This window comes from Podarcis tiliguerta (assembly GCF_965153285.1).
Source record: "Podarcis tiliguerta genome assembly, chromosome: 13".
Lineage (NCBI taxonomy): Eukaryota > Metazoa > Chordata > Lepidosauria > Squamata > Lacertidae > Podarcis > Podarcis tiliguerta.
The window spans coordinates 18,304,207-18,323,769 of record NC_139546.1 but is presented as its reverse complement, the minus strand read 5'-3'; the positions used below and the strand labels follow the sequence as shown (position 1 = coordinate 18,323,769).

General features: G+C 47.4%; 1 protein-coding gene across 1 annotated transcript; it reads right to left on the bottom strand.

Annotated features, from left to right (window-relative positions):
* Window positions 1-3,893: 3,893 nt before the first annotated feature.
* LOC310661373 (uncharacterized protein) lies at window positions 3,894-7,218 on the bottom strand. Its single transcript, XM_083407218.1, has 2 exons — window positions 5,777-7,218; window positions 3,894-5,691 (listed from the first exon to the last, which is right to left on the bottom strand). Exon 2 carries the CDS (start codon window positions 5,481-5,483, stop codon window positions 4,425-4,427), a length of 1,059 nt encoding a protein of 352 aa, XP_083263344.1. The 5' UTR covers window positions 5,484-5,691; window positions 5,777-7,218; the 3' UTR covers window positions 3,894-4,424.
* Between the last annotated feature and the right edge of the window lie 12,345 nt (window positions 7,219-19,563).

The window sequence follows — 19,563 nt, the reverse complement described above, 5'->3', positions numbered from 1 at the left end:
CCTCTCCAGGGCTTTTTCCAAGCAATCTGAGATTACATCTGCATGCAGCCAACCTATCCTCCACCCTTTTCATCTCTCTTCTGGTTCTGGGAGACCAGGGGAGAGGAGAGTTTGTCGCAGCAGGAGAGGGAGACACTTGCGACTCTTCACCAGAGGCTAGCAGGTCCCTACCCCTGGCTTACTCCACAATAGATCTGTTAGCCTTTTAGGTGTCATTTCTCCTTTGTATGTTTGCAAGCATGAGCAGAGCTTAAGAAAAGAGGCAGGGCCTGCTGGCGACTCCAGTTGCCTTTGCGTAACCTCACTTCACATTTCCAATCAGAAGGCAGAAGATTGAATGGGGGCATCTGAGCTCTTTCGGCGGATAATTGCAGCTTGGCTGGAGGAAGCCGCCTGATGTACCAAAAAAAAAGGGCAATTGCCTGGGTCTCTCAAATTAATCGCAGAATGTATTTTGAATTGTGCTGACTTGAAGATGCACTTCAGAGTCTCCGGGCAATGGAAATGAGCACTTGACTAGAATAACGACATTGGCTTGGGGCATGAGAGAGTATTTTCATTATTTCCATTTTCTTTTTTAAAAAAATCAGTTCTCCAGCAGTACATTTGATGTTCATTTTCCAAATCAGGAACGTGGACAAAACAGATCCAGGAAATCACAGCAGCAGTTGTGTTCCCACTGCAGCCCCTGCAGAGAAACAGCGTCTGGTGTGGAAATGTGGGCTTATGGAAACATGAACGGGATAAGATGAGGAATTGTGCCTGCTTTTTAGTGGGTGCCTCTAGATCAGAGCAGACCTCGGACTTGCAAGGTCTGCTTCGTGTTTTCCTAGCACCCTGGACAGAATCAGATGCAAAAGACATGCGCTGTTTTAGACCCTATGCATGACCACAGTTCCAAAACATGCAGAGAGACTCCAAAAGTTTCTCGCTGATATGGTTCCAAAAGAAAGAGGAGCAATACGTTTGGCTCCAGCTTGGCTGCTGGAAGCATTCAACTGTTTTAGGGACCCTACTCTGAATTTAGGGACACGGGTGGCGCTGTGGGTTAAACCACAGAGCCTAGGACTTGCTGATCGAATCCCCATGATGGGGTGAGCTCCTGTTGCTTGGTCCCTGCTCCTGCCAACCTAGCAGTTCGAAAGCACCTCAAAGTGCAAGTAGATAAATAGGTACCACTCTGGCGGGAAGGTAAACAGCGTTTCTATGCTGGGCCACATGACCCAGAAGCTGTACGCCGGCTCCCTCGGCCAATAAAGCAAGATGAGCACCGCAACCCCAGAGTTGGTCACGACTGGACCTAATGGTCAGGGGTCCCTTTACCTTTACCTTTACTCTGAATTTACTCCATAGCCCTTACATCTCTCCAAGACCTCCCGCAAGGTAGCCGAGGTTTAGGAACAATGTTTTAACAATTCAGAGTCAAAAATCCCTGTGCGTGTATTTCAAATCACTCAGAGATCTACCAGCAGATTCCCATCTGTCTTCTGCCCATTCCCAATCTAGATCACATCAAGCGCTTAAATAATGGGAGGAGCTGTCCCCACCTATCATATTTCGTGATGTCCTCTGCTTAGCATCTGTTTTAGGATGCTAAAGGCAGCTCCCAATGGGATCAGGGAGAGGCAAGGACTAAGTACAGTGGTACCTTGGTTCACAAATGCCTTGGTTCCCAAACGCCGAAAACCCAGAAGTGAGTGTTCCGGTTTTCAAACGTTTTTCAGAAGCCGAACATCCAATGCGGTTGTTGGCTATTGTTTCCGGGGCACCTGCACCAATCAGAAGCTGCACCTTGGTTTTCGAACATTTCGGAAGTCAAATGGACTTCCAGAATGGATTCAGGTTGGTGTTTTTGTTTTTGCTATTTATTTTGCGTTTTTGTTTCTGAGGCTTTTTCGGTTAATTTGTTTTTGTGACTGTGTGGAACCCAGTTCAGCTACTGATTGATTGATTGATGGTGTGACTGCGGAAATGGATAAAAGTCCCCCATCCAAACAATGACTATCATCAGTGCGGGTAAGGGGGGAGAAATTAAATTTTTATCATCTACAATGCTGTCTTATTTGTTTTATAGTACAGTACATTGATTATTGCTTTCATTTTATGGATCAATGTCCTCCTTAGATAGTAAAAATCATGTTAAATTGCTGTTTTAGGGGTTGTTTTTAAAAGTCTGGAACAGATTAATCTGTTTTGCCTTACTTTCTATCAGGGCCATCTTACCCATAGGAGCTAGGGGTGCGGGGCACTTGGGCGCTGGGAGGAGGAGGAGGAGGAGGAGGAGGAGGAGTTTGGATTTGATATCCCGCCTTTCACTCCCTTTCAGGAGTCTCAAAGCGGCTAACATTCTCCTTTCCCTTCCTCCCCCACAACAAACACCCTGTGAGGTGAGTGGGGCTGAGAGACTGTGACTGGCCCAAGGTCACCCAGCAGCTGCATGTGGAGGAGCGGAGACGCGAACCCGGTTACCCAGATTACGTGACTACCGCTCTTAACCACTACACCACACTGGCTCTCATAGGAGCTAGGGGTGCGGGGCACTTGGGCGCTGGGCTCTCAAGGACGCCAGGTCGGGAGTCCAGGGCCTGAGAGTTGAGTCTGGGGATGAGCCTGCCCATCGGTAGGAGCACTGTGGCAGGCTCTTCTGCTCCGGACGGCTCTGCGCTGCAAGTTCGAGGGCAACCGAGCCAGCGAGACGCTGAGGCAGGCAGCCGACTCTGCCCTCCTGCTTGCCTGGGACTGGGCAACAGGGGGGGGGGCACTGGGTGGATATCTGCACTCCGGTGCCGCACATGCTTCAGACAGCCCATGGGAAAGCATGCCTTGGTTTTGGAACACTTTGGTTTTGGAACGGACTTCCGGGACAGATTAAGTTTGAGAACCAAGGTACCACTGTACCACCACTTATTTCACAGCAGGGATGATGACTTTATCCTCCTGGTCTGCATGCCAATTATTTATTTATTCTTCTCGGCCATTGGACCCACCCACCCTTGGTCTCATCCACACAATCCACCGGAGCCTGTCTTCATGTGCAGTGTTAAATTCCCAACCCACCCAGGGTTTGAGACCCATTGGCTACCCTCACCTTGTTAATGGATCCTAGGGAAAAGAAACCAGCAATGAGAAACAGCATCAGTTTTCAAATATTTAATTCCTGCGCTAGGGCAGTATATTAATACAACCAAATGGAAATCACCAACCTACTGAGACTGGAAGAGAACCCAAAGTGGATTTGTGTATATTGGAGCAAGAGGGGATAAGTTAATTGAAGGTTATTGGGGGTGGGGAGACTCCCTAGAGCAGGGGTCAGCAAACATTTTCAGCACAGGGCCGGTCCACTGTCCCTCAGACCTTGTGGGGGGCCGGACTATATTTTGGAGGGGGGGAATGAACGAATTCCTATGCCCCACAACTAACCCAGAGATGCATTTTAAATAAAAGCACACATTCTACTCATGTAAAAACACCAAGCAGGCCCCACAAATAACCCAGAGATGCATTTTAAATAGAAGAACACATTCTACTCATGTAAAAACACGATGATTCCTGGACCGTCCGTGGGCCGGATTTAAAAGGTGATTGGGCCGGATCCAGCCCCTGGGCCTTAGTTTGCCTACCCCTGCCATAGAGGGAATATTAGATCAAGTGGATACAGATAACCCAACTGTCCCCCTCTCATAACAGTAGAACCAGAAGTCATCCAACGAAGCTGAATGCTTAAGGAAAGATGAAAGTAAGTAAGTAAGTACTTCTTCACACAGAACTTAGTTAAACTCTGGAATTTGCTACCAAACGGTGTAGTGATGTCTGCAAACCCAAAGGGGGATTGGGCAAACTAATGGAGAATAAGTGCTTTCAGAACCAGTGTTATATGGTCTTGGCGGCCGCTCCCAGTCACCAGTCTAGCTGCTGCATTCTGGAATTGTTGTAGTTTCCGGGTCACCTTCAAAGGTAGCCCCACGTAGAGCACATTGCAGTAGTCAAGCGGGAGATAACCAGAGCATGCACCACTCTGGTGATACAGTCTGTGGGCAAGTGCACCAGATGGAGCTGGTAGACAGCTGCCCTGGACACAGAAATGTTGGCCCTCAACTCGAGAGGGAGGACAGACGAGAAGGTTCATCTGAGGTATGCATTTCCTAGAGTCACCTTCTCAAGGAGAAGAAGTGAGTGTCATGGGACAGTGATTCCACACAAGGCCAGCCTCATCCTGACATTCGTTTACAGGGTTTGAGATAGGGCGGAGCTACGACTGCAAGGAATGAGGGGGGTGGGTTGGAATGGGAGAAGCAGGCTAGCACTCCAACCTCATAGCAAATAGGAGGGCCCAGAGTTATGGGTGAGAGGAAGACAGAGCTCAAAGAACACCAGAAGGCCAACTTATATTACTTAGTGGTCCCTCCCTCCCCAACAACCCCATTTCATTTCTCTGAGTCAAAGGGACCTTCGGGTTCATTCCAGTTCTTGCCCTGGTTCTTCTTCCTGTTCCTCTCTGCCATGACAATGGCAGCGATCACTGTCACCAAGACGGTGACAGTGATAACCAGGACAGTGGCGGTCTCTGCCACGCACAGCTGGCTGTCCACAGACGTGAGGGGTGACCCCGCCAGCTGCCAGGGGCTGGCGCAGGTGATGTTCTCGTAGTCATCCACGTGAAGGTGCCGGACACTCATGATCTTCCCGAAAACACGCTGGAGGTCGCAGTCACAAATCCACGGGTTGCCTGCAAATTGGATATGGGTGCTGATGGTCTGGATGTTCAGGAACGTCTTGAATTTGAGGTGGATGAGCTGGTTGCCCGTCAGGGACAGAAGCTTCATGTTGTGCAAGGAGATGAAAGCCTCCAGCTCAATGGCGCTGATGTTGTTGTTGCTCAGAAGGAGGACCTCAAGGTTCTGGAGCATGAAGGAGAAGCCGTTGTAGAGCACCGTAAGCCTGTTAGACTGAAGGTAGAGGTGTCTGAGCCCGGAGAGGCCCCGGAAAGTTCCTCTCTCAATAGAAGCCACCCGGTTGTGACTCAGGTCCAGCTTCTCCAAGTTCTCCATGTACTGCAAGCTGTTGAACCGCAAGGCTCCCAGGTGGTTGTAGGACAACTTGAGTTCCTTCAGAGAAGTCAAGTCGTCCGAGAAGTAGTGCGGCAGGTGGACCAGGAGGTTGTGGCTGAGGTCCATCTTCTCCAGAAAGCCCAAGGTCCTGAAAGCGTTGGGCCATATTCTCACAATGGGATTGTGGGACAAGAGGAGAATCCTCAAGGACCACAGGGCATCAAAGCCGCCTCCCTCTAGCCCACTCAAGTTGTTGTGCCTCAGGTCCAGCATCCATGTGTCGTGAGGGACGCCTGGGGGGACTTGGGCCAAGTGGCGGCTGTGGCAGTCCACGAAACTGGAGGACTCGTAGCAGGTGCACGGGTGGGGACAAGCCTGGGAGGCCTGGGCCACCAGGGCGCACGACAACAGGATGGCTACGGAGAAGGGAGACATCTCCAGGAGGCCTGGTGGAGGTCTGGCTTTTGCTGTGCGCTTGCGAAGCCCTCGGCTGAACTGGTAAGGAATGGAGATCACAGCACCAAGCGCTCCTCATTCGATCCAGAGAGTCATATTTCTTCAGAGGAATCCATAACAAAGAGCTCTTTGTCGAGTGATTAGCTAAGAGCTTCCTTGGACTTTCGCCTTGGAGGACAACAGGCAACTTGAGCAAACCAGAGAGGAAGAAACGGATCAGAGAGGCCTGTAACTGGAGCAGCAGCACTTTCTGCAAGATGTGCCAATCATACCTTATCTCGTTGGTCTCTTTCTCTCTATTTCCAGTTCCAGCGGCTTGGATCCTTGAAAGCCTAACAGGGCGGCAGGGGACCAGAGCAGGCTTTTTCAGTTCAATCTTCCAGAGAGAGGCACTAAATGGAAGAGAGGGAAGAGGCAGCAATGACTGGAATATGAACAAGGGAAGGCTTTAGCCTGCACTCACTTTAGGGCATGGGTAGGCAGACTAAGGCCCGGGGGCCAGATCTGGCCCTATCTCCTTCTAAATCCGGCCTACGGACGGTCTGGGAATCAGCATGTTTTTACATGAGTGGAATGTGCCCTTTTATTTAAAATGCATCTCTGGGTTATTTGTAGGGCATAGGAATATGTTCATATTTCCCCCCCAAAATATAGTCCGGCCCCCCACAAGGTCTGAGGGACAGTGGACCGGCCCCCTGCTGAAAAAGTTTGCTGACTCCTGCTTTAGGGATCTAGGTAAACAGACCCCTAACCATTTTCTCTGTTTTACCCTCCTTTGGTTGCCAGACCTTAAAATCAGAGCACTCCATACACCTGCTAACAGTTAAGATGCCCTCACAGTGTACTTCCGTGCCCTTTAACGTTGTAAATGAACTTTAATGCACCAAAGGAAGCAGCAGAGGGTGCTTGCTTATTCTGGGAGGTGTGCCCCCCCTCCAATGGCACCCACATGAAGCCATTGGCATCAAAATGCCAGCCTATATTGTTTTACCCATGTAATCAAGAACGGCCAGCGCCCTTAACAAACTCCTCCTCACTCCCAGCGCTGCCACTCACTTAGAGAAGGCAAGAAAGTGTTATAAGAATTTTAAGGTCTCAGATATAGAATAAAGATTCATAAATGCACACGTATCTAAATATATGAACTACGTGTCTGAAATAGTATGGGAGAGCAATCCTGAAGCCATTTTGACTCTCAAATATTCCTCTGCAATAAGGGAGGCAAATGGGGAAAGCCTTCCCATTGTCTTTTTGCTTGCAAATCCTACCTTAAAGGGCGTATTTGTGTATGAATAGGGTGAGCCTGTGCCCTGGACTCAGGAACTAAAGTATTAACCATCACAAAAGAATGGCCAGGCTGCCCAGGTAATGCCATCAGTGACCACTATCAGGTATCCTGGCAGACTCGATTTCTGCTGTTGACCGCCTCCTTCTGTGATGTAAGTATGATTTTTTTGGGGTGGTCTTGGGCTACAGGGTGGGCAATTTCAAAAGTCTATATAAGGGCTTGCGCACCATTGTTCGGGTTCCTCCTCCCTCCGGCATGTGGGGAGTGGGGACTCTGTTGCAAGGGTTCCTTGAATAAAGATCAGGCTTACTAGCCGCTTTGCTTCTCAATATACTCTGGTGGGCTTCTGTTTTCTCCTGCCGATAGGGAACCCACTTAAGGACTCTGTATGGGCTCTGGAATACCCCATAAGGGAAAGGGAGCAGTTTTTCTTATAGCAAAAACAAGCAGCAACACAACTTGACATTTTCACCCCCCAAAAAGTTTTTGATTTGAGTTCCTACTGAAATGAGGCTGCATTTTAATGTTGTATTTTAATCTTGTTTTTAAGTTGTATTTCAATCAATTGTTTTTATATCGGTGTTATCTGCCCTGAGTCTGGTCTTGGCTGGGGAAGGCGGGGTATAAATAAAATTTAATAATAATAACAATGAGGAGGAGGAACAGCAGGTCAAGGGTTGGCTGAGGGTTCCCTGACGAAGTGTGTGGGCCTTAGTGGGGGCTCGTGTCCCCTATAACCTGTGAGGTCCTCATAAGGCATGCTGAGGCAACCGCCAGGGCCCCAGCCCCACTGCTGTGCCCACCAATCAACACCGAGGAAATGAGGCACCATTTTGGTTTCCCAGAATGCTCCCCTCATGTAGCATGGTACCAAGGCATTGTGGGAAATTTAAGCGCTGGCTCACTACCGAATACGGATCGGGGTACTCCTGCTGCTGCCCACCACTGCTAGGAAAGCCCGCTGGACCCCATCAGCTCCAAAGGAAGGGACCCATCCGAGGACACGTTGCCAATGGCTCCCTCGGTCCTAGAGCCAAGGACAGACTGTCACAGAAAGGGGCTGAGTTCAGCCTATGTGTATTAAGATGGAGGCTGGAGAAGGAGAACGAGGCTGACCTTCGTGCAGATTTTTCACCAGCTGCTCCAGAATGCGCACATATGCAGGGATTACGGCTGGCAGAGGCCAAAGCTGATCAGCTGCAAATTTAAACCTTCAAGCCCCAGCTTGTTCACACATCTGGGATGTTGTTAATCCCCAAGAGGAGGGTGGCTGAGTAGGGACAATGAGGGACCCAAGCGATGCATTTGGCCTTCAGCATACAAGACACCAAATGAGGTCCATATTGTGCAATTGAAATTACATACCCTCCAACCTTTCCCCAATGAAAATAGGGACGTCCTATTCCATCATCATAATAAGAATAACAATAGTGTTGTTATTTATACCCTGCCCATTTGAGTGGGTTGCCCCAGCCACTCTGGGCAGCTTCCAACATATATAAAAACATAATAAAACGTTTGTACATATTAAAACTTCACCATAAAGGGCTGCCTTCATATATCTTCTAAAGATAGTTGTCTGCTTCCAATTCTATAATTCTATGAGTAGGAGGTCTAATTTGACCTAACCTTAGAGGGCTCTTCTTATGTTCAAACCCATTCAAACAGTTCCACTTGAAGAAATTCGTGGTTTTGCATTTGGCCGGGCCATTGGGGCAAGTATCTCATAAACTCTGCATTTCTTCCCCTTTTACGGCAATTGCTAGGTTCCCCCTGAGCTCATTCAGACCCTCATTCAGCTTCTTCCTTTCCCCCTTTGAGGAGTACAAGGTGTTCTAATTGTTCACCAGAAGCACAAAGTGCCTCATTCAGCCACACATCTGAAAGGGCCATGATGATGCACAGAACAGGTGGGTGGTTTCAAGGCAGCCCATTCTCCATCACTGAGGGTGGTGAGTGGTGACAGGGGACCAGGAGAACAGAGCCTCTGTGAATCACTCACACTCAGAAACCCTTTTTTTAAAAAAAATGTGTACTTAAACTAGCCTTCCTTTATTTTGAAAGAAAAGCTCTTTGTGGGTTCCAAATAATAGTATGAGCCCTGTATGCTTTTTCTCCAGTACAATGGTACCTCAGGTTAAGTACTTCATTCGTTCCGGAGGTCCGTTCTTAACCTGAAACTGTTCTTAAGCTGAAGCACCACTTTAGCTAATGGGGCCTCCTGCTGCTGCCGCACTGCTGCAGCGCGATTTCTGTTCTCATCCTGAAGCAAAGTTCTTAACCTGAAGCACTATTTCTGGGTTAGCGGAGTCTGTAACCTGAAGCGTATGTAACCTGAAGCGTATGTAACCCGAGGTACCACTGTATTCAAGACTGGGTTGAACATTAAGCAAAATAAGCATGTGCTTAGGGCATTAAAGGAAGTGGAGGCACCACAGAAATCTTCCATTGCCAGATTTTTAACATTAATGGTCACAAATAGCTCAGCCGAGCATTCATTTTCTCAGTTAAAGTATATTTTAAAAATCCCAGCAATACAACTATGCAACAAAGGGAGGCTGGGTGCCTTATCTCTACTGACTATAGACGCACATGTGTTACGTAAGATTGGTTTTGAGGATCTGACTTTGCAATTGGAAAAAGAAGGAGAATTTTTTTCAAATATAAATATACCAAAATAAACATTATTTTTCCACCTTACTGTAGGTTTCATTTCATTTCGAAAAATAATTCCCCCCCAATTTTTTTTTACAAATTATTATTTATTTACAGGATTAAAAAAAATATTACGGTTTTATTTACTTTTTTATTATTTTACTTTTAAGTGTTCATCTAGAAATGAACATGTACAAATCTGTCCTTTTTTAAAAGAGAGAGAGAGAGAGACATACATTGCCATTGTATTAAAAATAGCTTAAGAATATGAGTTAGCCAAAAGAAAAAAAAAACATGGTTCATAGGATAACCAGGTACGAAGCAAGAAACAAACCAGACCTCTTTCTTCCCCCAAAGCTATTCTATAAACTCTGCATCACAAAGTTGAGAAAGTGGTCTAAACCACTTTGTCTCTCTTCATTTTATGCCCAGAAGTACTCAGTTCTGCTCATATGCAACCATATTAGTTCAACAGCTGGTCGCTGGGATTAATTCAAAACTAACAAACAAGCAACCAAACAAATCCAAGTCGCAGAGGCAGCTAAAGCCACTTGTTCGTTTCATATATATTTAGGTCATTTAACAGTTTTAATTCTAAAAATTGGTCTTCCAGCTTTGCAGCCGGAGATGAACTATGTAGTTCTTTGGGTTCCTATCCCACCCACTCCTACAGGCTTAGGGAGAGTGACTCAAAATATGGTCAAAATAAAATGCACAGATAGGACATAACGGAGCAAGGGACACACAATGTCAATTGATTTCAATGGGCATTGCTTCCTTGGCACAGGATTGCAGACTTAAGCAGGAATTTAAGGCTGTGATCCTAGACGCAATTAACTGGGAGCAGGCTCCACTGAAAACTATGAGACTTTCTCCTGAGTAGGCATGCTTGTAGGCTTGGACTCAACTCTCATTTCAATTCGTGGGATTTGAAAGTTTTAACTGCAGGTGGATCACGTCCACGGATCTTAAATTGAGAGTCAATATGATGTAGCTGACAAGCATGTTGGCTTGAACATGGAAAGACGTGGTTCGTGTTTATGGGGCTCGTTCACCTTTAATAGTCGAGAGGATTTCAGCACTTATTGCTTGCCCTGCGTCTGCTGAAATTCTGCTGGGCTATTAATTAAAGGTGCAGGAGACCTCTTCATCTTTGCATCTGGTTCATGCCTACCCTTTAATCTCAGATTAATTATGAAACAAGGGACGCGGGTGGCGCTGTGGTCTAAACCACAGAGCCTCTTGGGCTTGCTGATCAGAAGGTCGGCGGTTCGAATCCCCGCGACGGGGTGAGCTCCCGTTGCTCGGTCCCTGCTCCTGCCAACCTAGCAGTTCGAAAGCATGTCAAGTGCAAGTAGATAAATAGGTACCGCTCCGGCGGGAAGGTAAACGGCGTTTCCATGTGCTGTTCTGGTTCGCCAGAAGCGGTTTAGTCATGCTGGCCACATGACCTGGAAGCTGTCAGCAGACAAATGCCGGCTCCCTCGGCAAGTAAAGCGAGATGAGCACCGCAACCTCAGAGTCATTTGCGACTGGACTTAACGGTCAGTGGTCCATTTACCTTTTAATTATGAAACCCCCTGCATCTCAGGACCTGATTAGATACTGCAAGCAAGGCTTTTTTTTCACCCCAGCCAGAACATTCCAGAACTCAGTTCTGGCACATCTCAGGTGGGCACCGTTGCCATTATTTTTCATGGTGAGTTTTCTAGAAAAATAGCACTGGTTGCAAGGAACAAACCATGACCGCATTTTTAAACCATACTATTAGGAAAATACAGGTTTTTTGTGGTGTGGGTGGGGGCATTCCATCTAAAGTAGAGAAGCAGTGAAGGGGGTTCTTAATCTCCCCTGCCCAGCCCAATTCTCTGCTCCAAAGTGCCTATGTCCTTCTCCCTTATTTTTCTTCTTACAGAGCTCCAAACTTTTACTCACATACAGTGCTTTTTTCGGGGGGGGGGACGCATACCCTTGAACATTTTGTGAATCTAAGTTTGGCCTCTTTGAGGTGCAGTATTTCAGTATGTGTAGGAAAATGAGAGTAACCCTAAACATTTTTTTAGAAAAAAAAGCACTGCTAACATATACTTAGTTTTGTATCTCCATGGGGAAGGGAGAAATTTGCAACAGAAAAGTGGAAGAGAATGAGAAAAACAAAGTTAAGGAATGCCTTCTTCCTGGCGGTTTCACTACTCTAAAATCACCTGTGTACCAAAGTGCCTTTTTGGGGAAGAACCTTTCAGCTGTACATAGGAGATAAAAAGGTAAAGGGATCCCTGACCATTAGGTCCAGTCGTGACCAACTCTGGGGTTGCGGTGCTCATCTCGCTTTATTGGCCAAGGGAGCCTGCATACAGCTTCCGGGTCATGTGGCCAGCATGACTAAGCCACTTCTGGCGAACCAGAGCAGAGGCGGAAAATGGCAATGAAAGGTGGCAGACAGCAATAGCGCTTTGGTGAAGGGATAGTCCATTGCTCAGTATCTTCGTGCCCAAGAGCAGTAAGGGTAAAGGTAAAGGGACCCCTGACCATTAGGTCCAGTTGCGGACGACTCTGGGGTTGCGGCGCTCATCTCGCTTTATTGGCCGAGGGAGCCAGTGTACAGCTTCCAGGTCATGTGGCCAGCAGGACTAAGCCGCTTCTGGCGAACCAGAGCAGCACACAGAAACGCCGTTTACCTTCCCGCCAGAGTGGTACCTATTTATCTACTTGCACTTTGATGTGCTCTCGAACTGCTAGGTTGGCAGGAGCAGGGACCGAGCAACAGGCGCTCACCCCGTAGCGGGGATTCGAACCGCCGATCTTCTGATCGGCAAGTCCTAGGCTCGGTGGTTTAACCCACAGCGCCATGGTACGTCTCAGTAAAACCTGCCTCACAGGCTTGATTCAAGGCTAAAGATCCCCGCCAAAGCTGGAGAGAACAAGAGTTCGGAAGAGAGATCATTGCTTGAAGTGTGCACACTTATCTTAAGGGTTTTTTCGTGGGGTGGGGGACAGGATTTAAAAACCTGCAGAACCTATTTGACCAGAGGCTTCACTAAAGCAGAATAAATGTATCTATACTTTAGGGATGCAGAAACTGTGGTTATGGAGGGGGCACCCAAAAACAGCCCAAGGTGGACCAGATATGCTCAGTGTCCGCAAAATGCTGTCTGAGTGGAGTGAGAGATAGAAGAACATAGGTAAAAGAGGATGGGATGGGGTGTCCTGGAAAGGGAACTGGCTGGCTAGAACACTGAACAGGGTAACTCGACGCTGCAGCGTTTTATTGCAGTTCCCTCTTGCCAATAATAATTAAGGAAATGACGGTAGTCATGTTCATTAAACAACAGACAGCGCCTGTTTAGGGACCAGGGAGTTTGGATCAAAGATGACGACTTCAATTAGGCCTGTGCCCCACTCCCAAGAATAAAGGGAGCCTTGCAATTAGAGCACAGATATTAATTAGAAAGCCACAGACTTAAAGGATGTGAGAGCGTAGATGAGGAACATTTTACACAGAGCAAGTGATTCACTGTGTTCTTATCACTCTTTATGACACACACAGAGAGAGAATGATTTCTCTATTACGTCTTCTCCTGTAAATTTGGTTGCCCCGGTTCAGAGCAGCAAGAGAATGAATGCAAGCAGCCATGTCTACATACCCTCCAATATTTCTCCAATGAAAATAGGGACATCCTAAATTATTATTATTATTATTATTATCCCATCCACCTGATTGGGATGTCCTAGCCACTCTGAGCAGCTGCCACTATATATTAAAACCTAATAAAACATGAAACATTAAAAAAAAACTTCCCTATCTTCAGATGTCTTCTAAAGGCTGTACAGTTAGATCTATCTCCTTGGCTCGGAGGTCGCAAAACTCCTTCCAACATTTCTCTTATGAAACTAGGGACATCCTAAGGAAAAGTGGGACATTCTGGGATCAAATCAGAAACCGGGGCGGCTTCTATAAATCCACGACTGTCCCTGGAAAATAGGGACACTTGGAGGGTTTGTGTCTGACACAAGTCTCCAAGGGCGAAACAACACATTGTGATAGAAAGTGCTTTTTAAAAAGCCTGCTTAAATTGAGCGATTTAATTTTGAAGAAAAAGGAGCAATGTGGTTCCAGTGTGGAACAGGCTTCCAATCCAGATTGGAGCCTTGCACCTGTGGTTTTCTGCCACAAACCTCTCCCAGCTGCTCATTTGTTAAAACTCACTGCACAGTTATTTGCTTGGGGTATCAACCGCTCCAATGGACCTAAGCAGATTCTGCAATGCACCCAAATCTTTCTTCTTGCTTTGTATGCACCAAAGGATATTCATGGCTACCCCGTCCCCATTTCAGCTTCCAAACATACCTGGAACACCAAAAAGGCCTCTCTTTGCTTCACCCATTGCCCTGATGGGAACACCTGGGCTTTTTCTCCTCCACCATTCCTGCAGCAAAGACAACTCTCCCCAGCCGAAAAGCAAAGCAGACAGACTGGATTGCTTTCCAGTGTCGAATAAACACAGCCGGGTTTCTAATCTCAGTTTGGGATTACAGCTGCTTGCTGGCCTGCTGCCACCCTAGCGAGCCAGTCAGCTGGCTTCAGAAAAAACATCTTCCTCATCTTTCGTTATCACACCTGGGAGAGAGAGAGCCCAAGACAGGTGGCCACCGAAAACACACAGAAAAGGAGTGAAAGCCTGGCTTTCATTAAGCCACCCTTCAGTTTAGGCTGCAAAAGCACCATACCTTTAAAGCACATCCCTCTCCCCCCCCCCCCCCCAATTCTGGGAATTGTAGTTTGGGAATGGCAGCTCTGTAAAGGGCAAACTATCGGGACACGGGTGGCGCTGTGAGTTAAACCACAGAGCCTAGGACTTGCCGATCAGAAGGTCGGCGGTTCGAATCCCCATGACGGGGTGAGCTCCTGTTCTGTCCCTGCTCCTGCCAACCTAGCAGTTCGAAAGCACGTCAAAGTGCAAATAGATAAATAGGTACCACTCCGGCAGGAAGGTAAACGGCGTTTCCGTGCGCTGCTCTGGTTCGCCAGAAGCGGCTTAGTCCTGCTGGCCACATGACCTGGAAGCTGTACGCCGGCTCCCTCGGCCAATAAAGCGAGATGAGCGCCGCAACCCCAGAGTCGGTCACGACTGGACCTAATGGTCAGGGGTCTCTTTACCTTTACCTTTAAAGGGCAAACTATAGTTCCCAGAAATCTTTCAGGGAAGCAATGTGCTTTAAAGGTATGATGTGGATGTTTCCATAGAGTAGGAAAGGGGCGTAGATGTCCTCTAGCCCAATTCCCTGCCAGATGGCTGCTTAACCCCTAGTTAAACCCCTCCATTGAAGAAGAGCCCATCACCTCCCTCTGCATGCTGTTCCACCAACAGCTCTTGGTGGCGGGACGTTTCTCCTGATGCTCAGCCAAAAATCTGCTTCCCTGCCATTTCAGTCCCTTGGTTCTAGCCCTGCCTTGTTGATAGCAACAACTGCAAACACAAATCTACTTCATCTCTTGTATGACAGCGCTTCAGCTGTCTGAAGGTAGCTATGTCCCCTTAAACTTCTCTTCTCCAAGTTAAACGTATCCACCATTCCTCATGCAATCTGGTTTCCCATCCCCTTGCCATCTTAGTCACCCTCTTCTGAGCACAAATCGGCTTGTCAATCTCTGTCCTTCTCAAAACGTGGTGCCCAGGACCGGACACGGCACTCCTGGTGCAACCTCACCAACGCAAGAACAGAGCAGCCATTATTTCTAGTCTCCGAGAGTTGAAGAATGGTGATGATATGAAGTCCCCACGTTGTCTAAAGTCATAATGAGCTTTACATGAGGCTGGAAAGGGTTGATGGCTCGTTGCTACAACACACCAGAGATGGCTCCATTGTACAAGCAGCTGTTTAGTTCAGAGCCCTGTTGGATGAGGCCAAAGACACGCAGTGGTTACATAACTTTATGACCACTGCTCCATAGCAATTGTGTTATACAATTCCATTCACCATATAGATGGGTTTATGAAGCATTTCTGTATCCTTCTGCTGTGCTGAAGAAGAATTTCAAGAAACAGTGGGTATATCCGGAATCACTGTTCACTACGTCTGTTCGCGGACCACTTCGGCAGCGTTGGCCGTCATAAAACAAAGCTTTACGGCTTGTTTTCACCAGATAAGAATCTGACCCATTGCATCTTTCAGAGACTTGCATAGTCTACAAAGACTTTCAGACTTATGTTTATTTAGTTCTATGTTTTCAAGAGAATCTATCAAGAGTGCATATTTTGAGATTTACAGAGATTTATAAGATTTCTGTTTATTTGGTTTTGCAGAGAGTACATATTCATATATTTCATAGTGTTCAGTGTTCTGTATAGATTATATAAAGAGTTTATATTGACATCGCATTGTTGTACTTGGTCATCGTGTTGCTTTCTATAAATCCAAGACTTTGGAGGGTCTGTACTGTTTACTGTCCTGCCCCACACTGTAATATGTCCACCCCACCGTGCTCCAAGTAGCATTGGGTGCCATTTTAATTTCCCACAATGCCCTGGGACAATACTACATTGGAGACACTGTGAAAAACAAAGATGGTGGATTTTCATTAGCCACCTGGTGTTATAGAGAGCACCAATGCCCTCTTTCATAGTGAGCCCGCCAGAGCTCTCCAAAAGAGGAGAAGGACACCAGAAGGAACTTTGCCCATGGCCAGCCCCCTCAAACCTGGAGCTAAAGGGTCCTCAGCATCATCGTGCCAAAGGGTCATCAGCTGCAATAGGAGCCACCAACCTTTTTTTGAGCCAAGAGGGCACATTTGGAACCTTGGGAAAGTGCTGTGAGTGCCAGTCGCAAAATGGCTGCCACAGGGACATGGCACAATACAAAATGGCTTCCGCACCCCAAAGAGCAGGAAAGGGTATGGGCATCTCCCCTCAGACACTACATTAGCTGCCACCGACACACTTTCTTCCCAAGAGGAGCTCTTTGCACCCTTCCTCTGCTCAGAACAGAAGGGAACAGAAGCCCAATCCAATGAAATGCGAGCATACTGGTGTAGGGAGAGGCCTGAGCAAGGAGACCAAACAGTTTCTTGTGCATTGTGGATTTGCGAAGGGGATATTAAAACATATTTACTGAGAACTTTCATGGGCGTCATAGGAGATAATAGTCGAAATAAATTTTAAAAAATTAAAAAATTGTCCAGTAGCACCTTAGAGACCAACTAAGTTTGTCCTGGGTATAAGCTTTCGTGTGCATGCACACTTCTTCAGATACACTGAAAGAGAAGTCACCAGACCCTTATATATAGTGGGAGGGTGGGGTGGGGTTTTTCTCAGGAGGGTAGTAGGAGGTGGGTGATTGACTCAATGGGTATGGTAAACCTGTTGACAACTGTTAACGACTGCAATTAGTCCGACAGGAAAAAGCAAGGGATAGTATGCAGATGACCAAAAACAGCTTTAGCATAAGACAAGAATCCAATATTTCTATTCAGACCAGGTCTCTCCATAGTTTCCATAGGAGATAATAGTGGGTGCCACCCTGGCGATTCCTAAGCAACAGGCACAAACGTCTCTCTGCTCCCTTCAGAAGAAAGAGAGATTCAGAAAGTATAAGCCTGCTGTAGAACTGGAGGTTAACAAAGACATAAATTGCCTTGTGTAGAACGGAGACCCTACTTTTACCTCACACAAAGGGCCCCGCAGTCAGCAGACTGCTACCCTTCCTTTATAATTCATGGCGCCACAGTTCACCATTAGACAGCATCACATTTCAGTCACTCAACACCTGAGTCCCAATGCCAACCAGGTAAAACCATCCTCATGGCACCTCGTCTATTATTAACAGCCCCTTCCTGTGCCCAGCTAATCATGCCTTTGTTCAATTAAGCAAGTACAAAGGCAGGCATCCTTAACTGACAGATACCTTACATGCAGGGCAAGGGCCGGTGTAGGACTCCACACCTCCTCAGCTGAGGTAGAAATCAGCTGCTTTAGAACAGCAGCTTTATGTATTTAAGAAAAATGCCTCAGGTGGTCCAGTTACTTGCACAGCCTGAAGAATAGCTCCGTAGCACCCCTCCCTGGAGTGCAAGCCTGGGCAGTGTGCATGGAGGTCCTGGGCTGCCCAGAGAACAAGACCCCCCTCTGGGCATCGCTGATGTGGTCCAAAGGAAAGCAGAGCAATACAGAGTGGTGCATGCTCTGGTTATCTCCTGCTTGGACTACTGCAATGCGCTCTATGTAGGGCTACCTTTGAAGGTGACCCGGAAACTACAACTAATCCAGAATGCAGCAGCTAGACTGGTGACTGGAAGCAGCCGCCAAGACCACATAACACCGGTCTTCAAAGACCTACATTGGCTCCCAGTACGTTTCCGAGCACAATTCAAAGTGTTGGTGCTGACCTTTAAAGCCCTAAACAGCCTCGGCCCAGTATACCTGAAGGAGCATCTCCACCCCCATCGTTCAGCCTGGACACTGAGGTCCAGCGCTGAGGGCCTTCTGGCGGTTCCCTCACTGCGAGAAGGAAAGCTATAGGGAACCAGGCAGAGGGCCTTCTCGGTAGTGCCGCCCGTCCTGTGGAACGCCCTCCCACCAGATGTCAAAGAGAACAACAACTACCAGACTTTTAGAAGACATCTGAAGGCAGCCCTGTTTAGGGAAGCTTTTTAATGTGTGACATTTTAATGTATTTTTAATCTTTGTTGGAAGCCACCCAGAGTGGCTGGGGAAACTCAGCCAGATGGGCAGGGTACAAATAATAAATTATTATTATTATTATTTGGCACCAGCTTGGCTGCAAGAATTGCCAGAAAGAGGCGTACAGGGCACCATCCAACCGTCTTAGGGACTCCACTCTAGATTTCTGTAGGATTAACCTTTTCTTCTCCCGAAGATATTCTGCAGGGCAGCGGAGGTTTAGGGCCAGAGTTTTCCTTCTCCTAGATGGGCTTCCTTCCCAGGTGGGCGAGCCCCATTTGCCCCTCACTACCCTCAACAGCTCATGCAGAAACTGCCTTCTGGACCTACTCTTGGTCTCGTCCGCTCAATCTGTCAGAGCCTGTCTTTGCATGCAGGGAGAGAACTAATTCCTGAGGGTTTAAGGCCCAGCGGCTATCCTCACCTGGTTTAGCCATGCTGCCAGGTTCTAAATGGCCTCGGTCCAGTATACCTGAAGGAGCGTCTCCACCCACATCGTTCTGCCCAGACACTGAGGTCCAGCACCGAGAGCCTTCTGGCGGTTCCCTCGCTGCGAGAAGCCAAGTTACAGGAAACCAGGCAGAGGGCCTTCTCGGTAGTGGCGCCCGCTCTGTGGAACGCCCTCCCACCAGATATCAAAGTTTTAGAAGACATCTGAAGGCAGCCCTGTTTAGGGAAGCTTTTAATGTTTAATAGGTTATTGTATTTTAGCGTTTTGTTGGAAGCCGCCCAGAGTGGCTGGGGAAAGTTAGCCAGATGGGCAGGGTATAAATAAATTATTATTATTATTATTATTATTATTATTATTATTATTATTATTATTATTATCTAAGAGCCACAGGTGAGAGCCGAGTGCAGGATGAGGACCAAAGGTGGGCAAACTACTTCAGAATGAGCGCAACCTTTCCTTCAGCAGAGGTACTGCCCCTCCCCTAACACCCCATACATCCCAAGAGAAAATCGCACTGCACTTGTTTCAGGAAGAAAACCAGTTTTTTGAAGAAGTACCCGTCGACTGGGAAACTGAGCCAACATTGGTACAGAAGAGATTTTAAAGAACCATTTTCAGAAGAAACATCCTCGGGAAGGCTGCAGGCCTGTTGCAACCACAACTGCTATGATGAACATTGCGAGATCATTCACCTAGGGTTCCCCAGACCTAGCCAGGATTTTGGCCATCAAAAATGGTGTTGGGGGGGGATTTATGCAAATCAGCATAACATCCGGGAAAATTCAGACGTATTGCAACCCTATATAGGAATAGAAGTTTTTCCTTTAAAACTTTTTGGGCGAGGTTTTGCAAAAAGAAGTTCAACATCTTTTTGTTGTTTAGCCGTTTAGTTGTGTCCGACTCTTCGTGACCCCATGGACCAGAGCACGCCAGGCACTCCTGTCTTCCACTGCCTCCCGCAGTTTGGTCAAACTCATGCTGGTAGCT

Excerpts from the sequence above, each read along its gene's own strand:
- LOC310661373 (XM_083407218.1), bottom strand. The coding sequence starts at position 5,483 with ATGTCTCCCTTCTCCGTAGCCATCCTGTTGTCGTGCGCCCTGGTGGCC.